This window comes from Hemiscyllium ocellatum, chromosome 37, assembly GCF_020745735.1.
Source record: "Hemiscyllium ocellatum isolate sHemOce1 chromosome 37, sHemOce1.pat.X.cur, whole genome shotgun sequence".
Lineage (NCBI taxonomy): Eukaryota > Metazoa > Chordata > Chondrichthyes > Orectolobiformes > Hemiscylliidae > Hemiscyllium > Hemiscyllium ocellatum.
The window spans coordinates 13189470-13204133 of NC_083437.1; the positions used below are offsets into that span (position 1 = coordinate 13189470).

General features: G+C 40.4%; 1 protein-coding gene across 7 annotated transcripts in view; it reads right to left on the bottom strand.

Annotated features, from left to right (window-relative positions):
• Window positions 1-14664, bottom strand: part of mtor (mechanistic target of rapamycin kinase) — a 474957-nt gene that overhangs the window by 22907 nt on the left and 437386 nt on the right. For all 7 annotated transcript variants that reach the window (XM_060852056.1, XM_060852057.1, XM_060852054.1 and 4 more), the window contains 6 exons: window positions 10800-10982; window positions 9543-9677; window positions 8283-8457; window positions 7363-7498; window positions 2933-3080; window positions 1821-1943 (listed from right to left, as the gene is read on the bottom strand). In XM_060852056.1, the coding sequence (XP_060708039.1) occupies window positions 1821-1943; window positions 2933-3080; window positions 7363-7498; window positions 8283-8457; window positions 9543-9677; window positions 10800-10982 (900 nt within the window). The remainder of the gene's footprint in view (window positions 1-1820; window positions 1944-2932; window positions 3081-7362; window positions 7499-8282; window positions 8458-9542; window positions 9678-10799; window positions 10983-14664) is intronic.

Here is a 14664-nt window from a genome sequence, read left to right on the forward strand (position 1 = left end):
TCACCCACTGTAACCATCTTACTATTCTGATTGACATCATCATTCTGATCATTACCAATGACCAGAAACTCAACTGGACCAGCCATACAAATACCGTGGCTACAAGAGCCTGTCAGAGACTAGGGATTCTGTGGCAATCAACCTACTTCCTGTTCCCCCATTGCCTGTCCATATCTATAAGGTACAAGCAAATAATTTGATGGAATACTCCCTAGTTGCCTGGACTGGTGCAACTAGGAGAATGTGAGGACTGCAGATGCTGGAGATCAGAAGCGAGAGTGTGGTGCTGGAAAACCATAGGTCAGCCAGCATTCAAGGAGCAGAAGAATCGATGTTTCAGGCATAAACCCTTCATCAAGAATGTGGCTTGTGGGTTGGGGTGGTGGGGGAGGGAGCTGAGAGATAAATGGGAGAGGGTGTTGGGGGCAAGGTAGCTGGAAATTTGACAGGTAGACGAAGATGGCGGGGGGGAGGGGCTAGGTGATAGATTGCAGAGGAGGGTGGAGCAGATAAGTGGGAAGGAAGATGGACAGGTCCAGAGGGCGATGCCGAGTTAGAAGCTTGGGACTGGGATAAAGTAGGGGAAGGGGAAATAAGGAAACTGGTGCACTGAGGAAGGAGATGTGGCTGTGGTAGTGAGTCTGCTTCATGACATGGCTGAAAAGTTTCAAGGCAGAGGAGATGACCTACCTTGAAGAGGATGTCCTCCTCTCTATAAGGATCTCAGTGAGTGTCTCTCACAGTATGCCCTAGGTCATCTCCTCTGCCCTGAAGCTCTTCAGCCACGTCCTGAAGCAGACTCGCTACCACAGCCACATTTCCTTCCTCAGTGCACCAGTTTCCTCATTTCCCCACCCCTCACCTTATCCCAATCCCAAACCTCCAACTTGGCACTGCCCTCTTTGCTTGTCCATCTTCCTTCCCACCTATCCGCTCCACCCTCCTCCAATTGATTACCTTCACTCCCCACCTTCATCTACCTATTACATCCGCACCTACCTTCCCCCAAACCCACCCCCCTTCCCATTTATCTCTCAGCTCTCCCCGGCCCACCAGCCACATTCCTGGTGAAGGGCTTATACCTGAAATGTCGATTCTCCTGCTCCTCGGCTACTGCCTGACCTGCTGTGCTTTTCCAGCACCACACTCTCGACCCTGAATTGATGCAGCGCCAACAAAACACAAGCTTGACACAATCTAAAGCAGCCTGTTTGATTGGTACCCTAACCACAACCTTCAATTTCCATTCCTTCAGTCCTGACATGCAGTGGGTGTAGTGTGTACCATTTGCAATCAACTGCACTTGAAACCCATGACCTCTATTACCTAGGAGGACAAGGGCAGCAGTTACATGGAACACCATCACATGCAAGATACCCTACAAGCCACACCTATCCTGAACTGAAACCACATTGCTGTTCCTTCACAGCCACTGGGTCAAAATACTAGAATTCTCCAACTACATTGGGAGCTTCCTTATACCTCAAGAGCCGAATAATTTCAAAAAGGCAGCTCACCATTCTTGCCAGCAAAATTGGGAATGGGCATAAATGTTCGTCAAGCCAGTGACACCCATATTCCATGATCAGATAAATTAAATCGATTTAACTTCACCTGCTAGTGCAAAAACAAGTTAAGATCTCTCATAGGTGATCAATCTGGTGAAGATGAAAATTTATCAGTGTAGTTTTAATACTGGTCTATGCAGAAAATCTGGGCATGAATATTCTGTTCAGAATGTGTCTACAACACTACAGCTGTGGACTGTAGACAAAGTGTGGGAACATGAAGAATGCTATAAAAACAAAGCGAGGTTTTACCTCTGAGCTGGGACTCTTCAGCCACAGTAACTTGGCTAGATCATCTCCCGCTGTATTATTCACTGCATGTTCAAAGACCTCGACCTTTTGCATCAAGGTGAGGTGATCATAGTCTGGAGCCATCTGTTGGTTAGCACAAAACAAACCATATCAGTTTGGACTGATGTTTCAATTCTTTTAGCCAAAATAAATTATTTTTCAAACAAGTTTTTATTAAATTCTATTGCTTGTTTAAGACTGGGGTTAAGAAAGAAAGGGAGACATTAAAAAGAGAGAGAAGCAACAAACTTTGGAAAACCTGATCTCAAACAGAAAAGGCCACAAATATTTTCATTAAAAAAAACCTTCCCCTCAACTAGAAACTTTCACAATTTGGCTCCTTTTGATTCCATTCTCCTGAAAAATGTTAATTAAGTATTTTGCTTGACCATACAGAAGCTTAAACTGGTCTTGGAAATTAACATCTACTGAACTAGAAATATACCTTTGAGCTTATATCAAATATTTCAAACTGAAAATTGAAATTAAAACAGTGTAAATACCATTTCATGTAAAGAAATTATTGACTTCATGTAACTTATGCTCTCCATTTAATGAGTTAATAAAATGACATTCATAACTCCGCTTGCAATTAACTCCATTTCAAGCTTTTAACTAGTGGTTCTTGTGGAGCAGTGGTAGCATCCCTACCTCTGAGCCAGGAGACTCAGGTTGAAGTCCCATCTGTTCCAAAGGTGTGTAACAGCATTTCCATAGATTAGAAAATATCTAAAGCTTTATCTGTTGATTGATTTACACATTCACTGCTGTCAAGCTAGAAATTTTATAGTCAATGTATCATATTCAAACAGTATTGAATTGTAAGTGTTTCAACAGATGTTGAATTGAATATATTTGCTGCAAATTTGAAAATAGCATTTGAGCTGAGTAGCTCCCTCTACAGTTCAGATTCTCATTTCTAGCCATTACTTGAGCGAGTGTGGCAATGACATTTAACTTATATGACTCAGTAAGTTCAAATAAGCAATTTAATTTAAATTAAAATTTTAAAGGTAATGACTTAACAGTAAGAAAGTGTACAGGTAAGAAAATAAACAGATAGCAGTACCCACCCTGAGCATGATGCGGTGCTCAATGTTCAGCAGAATCTTTTTCTTCTCTCGGTAGTCTCGAATAAGAGCGTGGAGTGTGTCACAGTGTGGGACCCAGCCAATTAGACCAGAATTCGTGGATAGAGGAATGACAGCATATCTCTGAATACTTAAAGATAAAGCCCAGTATATTTGAGAGGAACATCTAAATACATTATGCGTGTTTTTTAAAACAGGTTTTTAAAATACAATACATTTCTTCATGAAACTAATCAACACGTTTAAAATACAGAACTTTGGAAATACAAGTTAATTATCTGCTTTGTCAGGAGCATTTTTCTACTGGTAAAATAGGAGCAGATTACTTATTCCATCAAACAAATGGATTAAAACTTGAAATGCTTCAAGCTTGACATTCTAAAGGGTATGTTACATTGTAGGAGAGCAGTGACAATGTTAGAAATGTAGGTCCCTAAAAGGGTAAATCAGGACAATTTCAGAGTTGATTAAGAGCTGGTGATGATCAGAGCTGAGGTGTACTTAAGAACTGGGCTTCTGGATTCAGAAGGGTAGAGACAGATATTTGGACTAAACTATAATTTAGCATTAAAACTGTTGCAAATCACAAAAAATACTCGAGAGAGATTCAATATTCGGATACCTACATATATGGTTCATTAATATCCTTGAGATAGGGAAATCTGCTATCCATAACTTGGTCTGGCCTATATGTGACTTCAGACCCACAGCAATGTGGTTGACTCCTAACGGCCCTCTGGGTAATTAGGAATAGGTAATAAATGCTGGTCTTAGTCAGTGACACTCACTGTCGGCGAATGAATTAAAAAAAAACTTTCTGTTAAACAATATAGCTTGTTCTTGCTCGTATCCTATTTGCATTTTATCCAGCACAGATCACCATTGTATACTGAAACAGCACACTCTCCCTTTTTCTTTTAAGATGAATTAATAAATGAGGTCTGGAGCTGAGGAGCTCTGACTGAATCCTACATCAGCATCAGTGAGCAGGTTATTGGAGAGCAATTTTTACTTGACACTATTCTTGCCTCCTTTTACTAGTTGAATGATGAGTAGGAAACAGTTTAGAGCAGTAATGGTCCAGGTTATGGTCATCTCAATTTCTGTGATCAGAATAGACTGGGAAATCTTCTACCTTGCAATTTTCATTTTCCCTCCCATTCCACTCTGATCTGTGTCCTCAACAGTCAGTTTAACAATTTCAGATCATCACTATGGCAGGTGTGATAATGATTCTGTTCTTCCCATTTGCAGATTCCCGAGACTCTTTTGTTTATTTATTTTTCCCATTATCATTCAATTTTGCTTTATACCAAGATTCTTTAACTACCCATTTTCTCTCTATATCTGCTTACAGCTCTGACAAAATTTATATAATCTGATAGACTGTTGCTTCCCCTGCAGATGCTGTCTGACCTGGTGAGTATTTCTAGCACTTTTTGTTTGTACTTCAATTTTCCACATCCTTGTCTTGATGTCAATGTCTTGACTGCATGAAAAGAGCTTGGTAAATGAAGCGGGTAGTTCCAGGTACACATTTTCAACAATACAGCCATAATATTGTCAGTACTCTGCTTTTCTGTGGTCCATCACACGCGACCACTTCTTAATGTCTTTTTGAGCAAAGCAAATTGGCCGAATATTGGTATAAAGCTAGAAAACTCAAAAAGAGGCAGGGTGGGCTGGGCTGTTGTTTCTCAAGTTAGTAGGTCAGTTTTCTCAATGTGAGCACCAAGCCTCAGGCATTATTAAAGTGGAACTTATTAGATAGATTAGGCGGATATTGCCTTAGTCTTATTTGAATTTATTTGATATTTTAGCAAGTAATTATAAACATCTTGATCCAGCACTGTAACCGTTAGACAATACCAATCTGTGCATGTTCCTACTAATTGTTTTGGCTGGCTGTCCTGATTGGTACAATAATCATCAAAACAAAGATGAGAGTGGTCCTAAAGGAACAGTGCTAAACTGGGGGAAGGCCAACTATACCAACATTTGGCAAGAGCTGGGGAATGTGGATTGGGAGCAGCTGGTTGAAGGTAAATCCACATTTGATATGTGGGAGGCTTTTAAAGAGGTGTTGATTAGAGTGCAGGACAGGCATGCCCCTGTGAAAATGAGGGTTAGAAATGGCAAGATTAGGGAACCATGGACGACTGGTGAAATTGTGAGGCGAAAGTGAGTACTGCAGATGCTGGAGATTAGAGTCAAGATTAGAGTGGTGCTGGAAAATCACAGCAGGTACCGGCAGCATCAACGTTTTGGGCAAAAGCCCTTCATCAGGAATGAACCCCTCATTCCTGATGAAGAGCTTTTGTCCGAAACATTGACTTTCCTGCTCCTCGGATGCTGCCTGACCTGCTGTAATTTTCCAGCGCCACTCTAATGGTGAAATTGTGTGACTAGCTAAGAGGAAAAAGGAAGCATACATAAGGTCTAGGCGATTGAAAACAGACAAAGCTTTGGAAGAATATCAGTAAAGTAGGACCAATCTGAAATGAGGACTTACAAGGGGTCACGAAAGGGGTCATGAAATATGTTTAGCAAAAAGGGTTAATGAAAATCCCAAAGCCTTTTATTCGTATATAAGAAGCAAGAGTGTAACTAGAGAAAGGGTTGGCCCACTCAAGGACAAAGGAGGAAAGTTATGCATGGAATCAGAGAAAAATCTGAGATTTTTAATGAGTATTTTGCATTGGTATTCATTGAAGAGAGGCACATGATGGATGTTGAGGTTAGGGATAGATGTTTGATTACTCTAGGTCAAGTCAGCATAAGAAGGGAGGATATTCTAAAAGGCATTAAGGCAGACAAGTCCCCGGATGGGATCTATCCCAGGTTACAGAGGGAAGCGAGAGAGGAAATAGCTGGGGTTTTAACAGATATCTTTGCAGCATCGTTGAACATGGGTGAGGTCTGGGAGGACGGGAAAACTGCTAATATTGTCCCCTTGTTTAATAAGTGTAGCAAGGATAATCCAGGTAATTCTAGACCAGTGAGCCGGACGTCAATGGTAGGGAAGCTGCTGGAGAAGATATGGAGGCATAGAATCTATTTACATTTGGAAGAAAATGGGCTTATCAGTGATAGGCAACATGGTTTTGTGCAGGGAAGGTCATGTCTTACGAACTTAATAGAATTCTTTGTGGAAATTACAAAGTTGATTGAGGAGGGAAGGGCTGTAAATGTCATATACGTGCACTTCATTTAGGCGTTTGATAAGGTTCCAATTGGTAGGCTGATGGAAAAAGTAAAGTTGCGTGGGATCCACGGTGTACTAGCTAGATGGATAGAGAACTGGCTGAGCAGCAGGAGACAGAGGTAGTAGTGGAAGGGAGTTTCTCAAAATGGAGAGCTGTGACCAGTGATGTTCCATAGGGATCCGTGCTGGGACCACAGTTGTTTGTGATGTACATAAATGATCTGGAGGAAGGTATGGGTGATCTGATTGGCAAGTTTGCAAATGACACTAAGATTGGTGGAGTAGCAGATCGTGAAGAATACTGTCAGAGAATGCAACAGAATATGGACATATTGGATACTTGGGTAAAGAAATGGCAGATGGAGTTCGATCTGAGCAAATGCGAGGTCATGCATTTTGGGAAGATGCAATTCAAGAGCGAATTATGCGGTAAATGGAAAAGCCCTGGAGAAAATTGATGTACAGAGAGATCTGGGTGTTCAATTCCATTGTTCCCTGGAGGAGGCAACATAGGTTGAGAGAGTGGTCAAGGCGGCATACGGCATGTTTCCCTTCATCGGACGGGATATTGAGTACAAGAGTTGGCAGGTCATTGTACAGGACTTTGGTTTGGCCACATTTGGAATACAGCGTACAGTTGTGGTCATCACATTACCAAAATGATGTAGATGCTTTGGAGAAGGTTCACCAGGATGTTATTTAGTATGGATGTTGTTAGCTATGAAGAGGTTGAGTAGATTAGGATTATTTTCATTAGAAAGATGGAGGTTGGGGTGGGGACCTGATTGAGGTCTACAAAATCATGAGGTATAGACATGGTGGATAGCAAAAAGCTTTTTCCCAGAGTGGGGACTCAATTACTAGGGGGCATGAGTTGAAGGTGAGGGTGGGGGGAGAAATTTAAGGGAGATATGCGTGGAAAGTTCTTTACGCAGAGGGTGGTGGATGCCTGGAACACGTTGCCAGTGGAGTTGGTAGAGGCGAGCATGATAGCATCATTTAAGATGTATCTACACAGATACATAAATGGGCAGGGAGCAGAGGGATACAGATCCTTACAGAATAGACGACAGGTTTAGATAGAGCATCTGGATGGCGCAGGCTTGAAGGTCCAAAAGGCCTGTTCCTGTGCTGTAATTTTCTTTGCTCTTAATTTTGCATTTCAAGAACAAACAACGTTTATGGATATCGACCAACATGTCACTACCTGAGGTTCTTCCGAAGAGATGCTGGGTCATTTGCCAGCAAGGTGTTCACCAATCCAAAAAGCTGCATCACCCTTTCATCCTGACGCAGGTCTTCATGACCCTTTAGCAAGAACATGAATTCGTGACTATTACTGCCTATGGGAAGGTAAGTAAAATTCTGTTAAATTTGAGTTGGGGAAGAAAATTCAATGGTTAGCACATTTTGTTTTTATAGTTTTGTCGAGCATTAGCATTTGTTTGGACGAGCTAATAAATTGAATTTCATTTTTCTAAAATAGAAAACACAGAAACACAGTAACAGCAGGGGTAGTGATTTGCTCAGGTTTAAACATGTGATAAGTTTGATAACAGCTATACTGTTTCTGTTATAAACAAGGAGGCTGAAATCTTCCTTGTGGGGTCTTTAGGAGAACCCTCGATCTTTAACACCCACAAGACTGCAATTCCTCCTGCCTCAAGATTCTTGACCAGTGGGGAACCCCAGCCAGCAACTGTGAAATTCAAAATCAGGCTTTTATTCATACCACAAAGCAAGGAATTGAATATATAATTAAGTATCCCTTCTCGCCAAAGTGGAGCACAATTCTTGATTAAATGTGTTTCTGTAAAAATATGACAGGAAATGAAACAAAATGTATATGACAGATTGGAGTAACATCCCCCATCTTTTTCATTTGTATCCTGTCCTTCCACCATCATACCTCCCCAACATTGTGGGGTTAGTATGGAGGTTCTTGTTTTAAATACTTAAATTTGGTTTGATTTAATCACTCATTCCTAATGCATGTCGTCTCTCTTTTTTATAACATTGGCAGTGTTTGTGTCTTCATTATGCTTTCTAAACACAAAATTGTTTCCATTTGGAAAGAACTAATACATGAAATAGAAGATGACAATTTGCAAAGCTTATTTTTCTTACCCATGATGGTTAGCTTCCTTGGCCGCTGTTTGGAGGTTATAACCTGAAGTGAGGGAGCTATTGACTGAATACGGATGATTGGCTGATTGGGATCATAAGTTCCTGGTACTGCCAATTCTAAGTCACGGCACATCAACAGCTTTGGTGATACATACTGGAGTTCAAGTGAGGTGAGCTGCAAATAAATAATGGTAGTTAATTTCTATAATTGTTATTACCATTTGCTTAAATTGAGAGATCTATTAATGATACGATTAAATATGAATGAAATGTTAGTTCTGACTAAACCTTTTGCCCAACTGCCTTTCAGTAACAGATTTCAAAATAACAATCACCTCACAATGTTTACATATCCTTCTGAAATGATTTCTACAAATAAAGGGCAAATAGATTGTGCTCTTTTAGAACTCACTGTACTCTGTATTCACAGAGATGCGTAATGGCAGCACTTTCCATCTTTTGTTACTTCCTGGTATTGTGGAATACTTTCAGACAAGATGGATCACTGAGTTAACTCTAATAACGTTCAGTAACAAAATTTCAAATAGTTAAATTTATTGCACCAATATGAAAACTGAATTTTTCACACCAACCTTATCCACTTTTTCTGAGTTACTTAATTAGAATTATAGCTAGTTTTGACAATGCTTTTGCTTCTTTAGTATAAACTTGAAAGTAGTTATATTCTGAAGTTCATTCATGCACAATTGTAGAGTAGTAAACTGCATAATAAACTTCCTATCTTTTGAAATTTGGCCAAGACTGTTTACAGCCTTCAATTTGTATTACAGGAGACTTCAATTAGACCACACATGCTATGTATGCATTTCAGTTTCCAATAGATATTCTTGTCAACTGATATCAAACCCTGAAATGCAAATATTCTGTTTAGAACCTATTTCAGACATTTATAAATCAAAAGGTTTGTCGTTATTAACTTTATTTCCACTTTAACTGATAACCTTTCTGTTAACTGTAGTGATTGTAATGAGGTCATCCATGTGGACCTCACAGAATATTAGTTCCCTCATTGGGGCTGTTGATTTTGTCCAATTAAAGAGCCCTGGCTGACAGATAAGAAGAGCATCAGAGGTTCTGTTCACTCTGAGAGCTGGCACTGAGGAAGCTGGATCAGTGTCAAGTACTCTCCATGTGTAAGTAAAGGGTGACTTGGTGACAGAATATTGGTCTCTGTGGAGTTATTTCATTAAAGCTTTTTACAACAGCAAGAAGATACTATTGTGAAACAACTGCACTCACCTGTGGAAGCTGCTTTGAAATGCGTCGGAATACATGATAGTAAAGGTCCCAAGCTTGGGTTAGATCCTTCACATTGGCTGATCTCATATACTTGCGGCACCATTCTTGAGCCTCCATTAAGTCCCTGCCATATGCCTGTGAAAGGATAGATTTGACAGTACAGTCAGCTGAATCCCAATTAAACAAGAATTTCTCCAAAAATAAATATTTTCACTAATATCTTAGCTGCATATTATAAAGTTGTCATTATGTTTGGATTATAAAGTAATCAGTCTTTTTTTGTCTGTGATCTGAAGTTGGCAGGCATAGAGGAGCAGTTAGCTGGATGTTGTTAACATTTGGGGTGTGGAATGTTTAACTGCTTATTATGTTTGATTCTTGGTAATAAGGATGGGGCTCTCAGAGTGTTTTGATAGGTCACCCAAGTCAGTTTAAGGGTCAGTGAATAGCAGTTCAAGAGTTTATCAGTAAGGGAAGAAAAGCAATCATAGAAGGTGCTCCATGTAGATAATATGCTTTTGGATGCTCATTGAAGACCCAGGAGCTGTTTTGGTAGCTCTGTGCAATTGGAGCTCAGGAGAAATTTTCAGAGCTGTTTGTTTGATCTGTGCTGATGAGAGGGGTGGAGCTCAGAAGCAGCCTTAGCAGCCACTTGGTATTTTCCAGTATTTTACAATGATAGTTCAATAATGTAAACATGGAAGGCAGGCGTTACCTTTCCAATGTACAGCACTTATTAAGATGTGTCTCAGCCAAGAGTCACTAGTACAAACACTATAATTTAGAAATATTTTCCTTCTTTTATGGGAATAATCAAATGAGGAGATAAATTAATTTAGCATTAAGTTTTCTTGACAAGTGAACTCAGTTGTAATGGAATGACTGGTCTAAATTTAAGCAAATATTTATTAAAAGGGAAATACAACCTAACTGTTGGAATTAAGTACCTGTATACTTAACATAATATGCAATAATTCTTGTAACTGTTTTAAGAATAGTAGAAATTATGCCCTGAACTTTTGATTTTATTTCTTTCTTCCGAGAGAGATTTGACTGGTCCCTTTTTGGAAGGCTTCATGGTAGTTGTGTGCTGTTTTGAGGTTGGGTGTTAAATTTGTGACTTTATTGAATGAGACAGGTCAAAGGCCAACTCACCTATCATGCAAGATCCTTGACAGGAGGGGTTTATTTATTAATAGATCCACATGAGTTTGTGAAATTACAATTAATCCATTTCAATGGGATTTTCGCCTGTACCTGGTTAAAGGATGTTTCTTTCAGAGTTTGTGGACCCCGCTCCATCATGGCGTGCAGAGGCTCAAGAACAGCAAACATTCCTTTCACATTTCGTTCTCCAAAATAAAGTCTTGATGCCTCCTCCAAGCCTTCATGCCACATTTCATGCCACAGAATAGCAACACGAATAAGCTCCTCACTCACCTGAAAGGAAAGCATACCATGTTTAGAAGCTCTGACCATTACACAGATAATCAACATTCAAACACCTCAAACAAAGATCCTTTGGAAATACAATATAAGTATTAAGCTATGACCGTTTTTATACATTTCTTTCTTTATCCGAATACATAAATTAAATATATATTTAGTTGATCTTTATAGAGTGGAAATCAAAAGGATGTTTCCTCTTGTGCAGATGACTAAAACAAGGTAACACAGTTTAAAAGCAACATGCCATACTGGGGTAGTGCACTGGAAATCACACCCTACTACTGGAGTCACCAAAAATTTGCAAATTTTCACTTGTCGAATTCAAGTTAAAAGAATACGCACACTGGACTCTTCACGAACAAAAAAAACTATTAATTCAAATTGGGAGGCACAGTGGCATAGTCGCTCAGCGTTAGGGAACAGATTTTATTCCACCCTTCGGCGACTATCTGTGTGAGGTTTGCACATTCTCTGCGTGGATTTCCAGTAGTTGCTCCGGTTTCCTCCCATACTCCAAAGATGTGCAGGTTAGGTGGATTAGCCATGTTAAATTGCCCATAATGTCCAGGATGTGCAGGCTAGGTGAATTAGCCATGTGAAATGCAGGATAACACGGATAGGGTAAGGCGATGGGTTTGGGTAAGGTGTTGTTCAGAGGGGCAGCATGGACTCAATGGGCCGAATGACCTGCTTCCATATTGTTGGATTATATGAAACCAAACTGTTTTGAACCAATGGCAAGAAACAAACAGGATTTGCTTGCATATAACTCCAGCTTAAACTCTACTCCCTTTGAAAATTCTTGTACATATAAAAGTAAATATGAAGGAGTCAAGATACAAATATTACAGCTGAAGGAAATTAAAATGTTAAAGGAACACAGATCAGGCACCAGTCCGGATCATAAACATAGATGAATCATTTTCTTTCATCTTTCTTTTGACTCTTTCCAATGCTTTGCCAATGATGGGAGATTGTCGATACATAGATTCTCAAGTTTTCCAGACACTGGTTGAAGATTCACCCTTTCACTGCCTCACAAGGTAGCTATTTCCCTTTTGCTTGTCAGGGGATTTTCAAAGAGAATACCAATTTCAGAGAGAAAGGTGAAAAAGAGTAGCTGATGACAAGTGATTTTTAAAAGTTTCTCCACACATAATGGAAAGAGATGTGTGCTTTTACACTGAGGCTGGATATCTGCTACATAGTCCACACTCAAGACTATGGCTCCTGCTTCGAAACCAAACAAATGGTTGCTACTATGTTAAGCCCTCCTAAATCCACTATAGCTACGCTCAATTGAAAGCCAATCAAAAAAGATTGTTTCAGCGTAAAACTGTACTGAACACAATCGGGCAGTATCATTCACCTTTACTTACCTATCACCCCTCATTCCCAATGTTATTTTTAGTTGCTCACATTGTTATTAGAACATTTTTCCCTTTGCAACACCCATTAATCTCAGTTACTGGACCATGCTCTACCATCACCGACCTCATCTGTAACTCTTTATCCAGTCCTCCAAAAGAATCAGTGATGGAAAGAAATGGATTCTGTCTTTCCACTATCCAATTCCATCACTGGTTCTTTTGGAGGACTGGATAAAGAGTTACAGATGAGGTCAGTAATGGTAGAGCATGGTCCAGTAACTGAGATTAATGGGTGTTGCAAAGGGAAAAATGTTCTAATAACTGAAGGTTGATAAGTCTCCGGGGCCTGATGGTCTACATCCCAGGGTACTGAAGGAGGTGGCTCGGGAAATCGTGGATGCGTTGGTGATTATTTTCCAGAGTTCGATAGATTCGGGGTCAGTTCCTGAGGATTGGAGGGTGGCTAATGTTATACCACTTTTTAAGAAAGGTGGGAGAGAGAAAGCAGGAAATTATAGACCAGTTAGTCTGAACTCAGTGGTGGGAAACATGCTGGTGTCTATCATAAAGGATGAAATTACGGCACATCTGGATGGTAGTAACAGGATAGGACAGAGTCAGCATGGATTTATGAAGGGGAAATCATGCTTGACTAATCTTCTTGAATTTTTTGAGGATGTAACTCTGAAGATGGAAGGGGGTGATCCAGTAGATGTAGTGTACCTGGACTTACAGAAAGCTTTTGATAAAGTCCCACACAGGAGGTTAGTGAGTAAGCTGAGGGCGCATGGTATTGGGGACAAAGTGCTAGATTGGATTGAAAATTGGTTGGCTGATATGAAACAAAGGGTAGTGATAAACGGCTCCATTTCGGAATGGCAGGCAGTGACCAGTGGGGTACCGCAGGGATCCGTGCTGGGACCGCAGCTTTTTACATTTTATGTTAATGATATAGAAGATGGTATCAGCAATACCATTAGCAAAATTTGCTGATGATACAAAGCTGGGTGGCAGGGTGAAATGTGATGAAGATGTTAGGAGATTACAGGGTGACCTGGACAAGTTAGGTGAGTGGGCAGATGCATGGCAGATGCAGTTTAATGTGGATAAATGTATGGTTATCCACTTTGGTGGCAAGAACAGGAAGGCAGATTACCTAAATTAATTCCATTGAGGTAGTAAAGGGGCAGTACAGAGAGATCTGGGTGTTCTTGTATACCAGTCAACGAAGGCAAGCATGCAGGTACAGCAGGCAGTGAAGAAGGCTAATAGCATGCTGGCCTTCATAACAAGAGGAGTTGAGTATAGAAGCAAAGAGGTGCTTTTGCAGCTGTACAGAGCCCTCGTGAGACCACACCTGGAGTACTGTGTGCAGTTCTGGTCTCCAAATTTGAGGAAAGACATTCTGGCTATTGAGGGAGTGCAGCATAGGTTCACGAGGTCAATTCCTGGAATGGAGGGATTACCTTACACTAAAAGACTGAAGCGACTGGGCTTGTATAACCTTGAGATGAGAAGACTGAGAGGGTATCTGATCGAGACATATAAGATTATGAAAGGACTGGACACTCTGGAGGCAGGAAACATGTTTCTGCTGATGGGTGAGTGCCAAACCAGAGGACACAGCTTAAAAATACGGGGTAGACCATTTAGGACAGAGATGAGGAGAAATTTCTTCACCCAGAGAGTGGTGGCTGTGTGGAATGCTCTGCTCCAGAGGGCAGTGGAGGCCCAGTCTCTGGATTCATTTAAGAAAGAGTTGGATAGAGCTCTCAAAGATAGTGGAATCAAGGGTTATGGAGATAAGGCAGGAAGCGAATACTGATTAGGAATGATCAGCCATGATCATGTTGAATGGCGGTGCAGGCTCGAAGGGCTGAATGGCCTACTTCTGCACCTATTGTCTATTATCTATCACAGACATAGCTTAAATTTTGAAACCCACTCTGATGTGCTTATCTCCTATTCATAGGTTAAATTATGTATGATGTTAAAAGAGTGTTGAAGAAAAATTACTTCCTTGATTGGATCGTGAACATGTGGAACTCGTTACTCAATACTGGAACATTAAGTGCATTTAAGGAAGAAATAGACAGATTTTTAACTATTAACATAAGTTGCGCTGAGATCAGCCATGATCATATTGAATAGCAAAGCAGGTTTGTGAGGTTGAGTTGCCTATTCATGTGCTTGGCTCTTCTATTAAAGAAAGTGACCAAGACAAAGACGTGAAGTAAGTACAACATACATCTAATTTGCAGGGGGAATTGCAACACTAAAACGATAAACTTGGTGCAAAAACT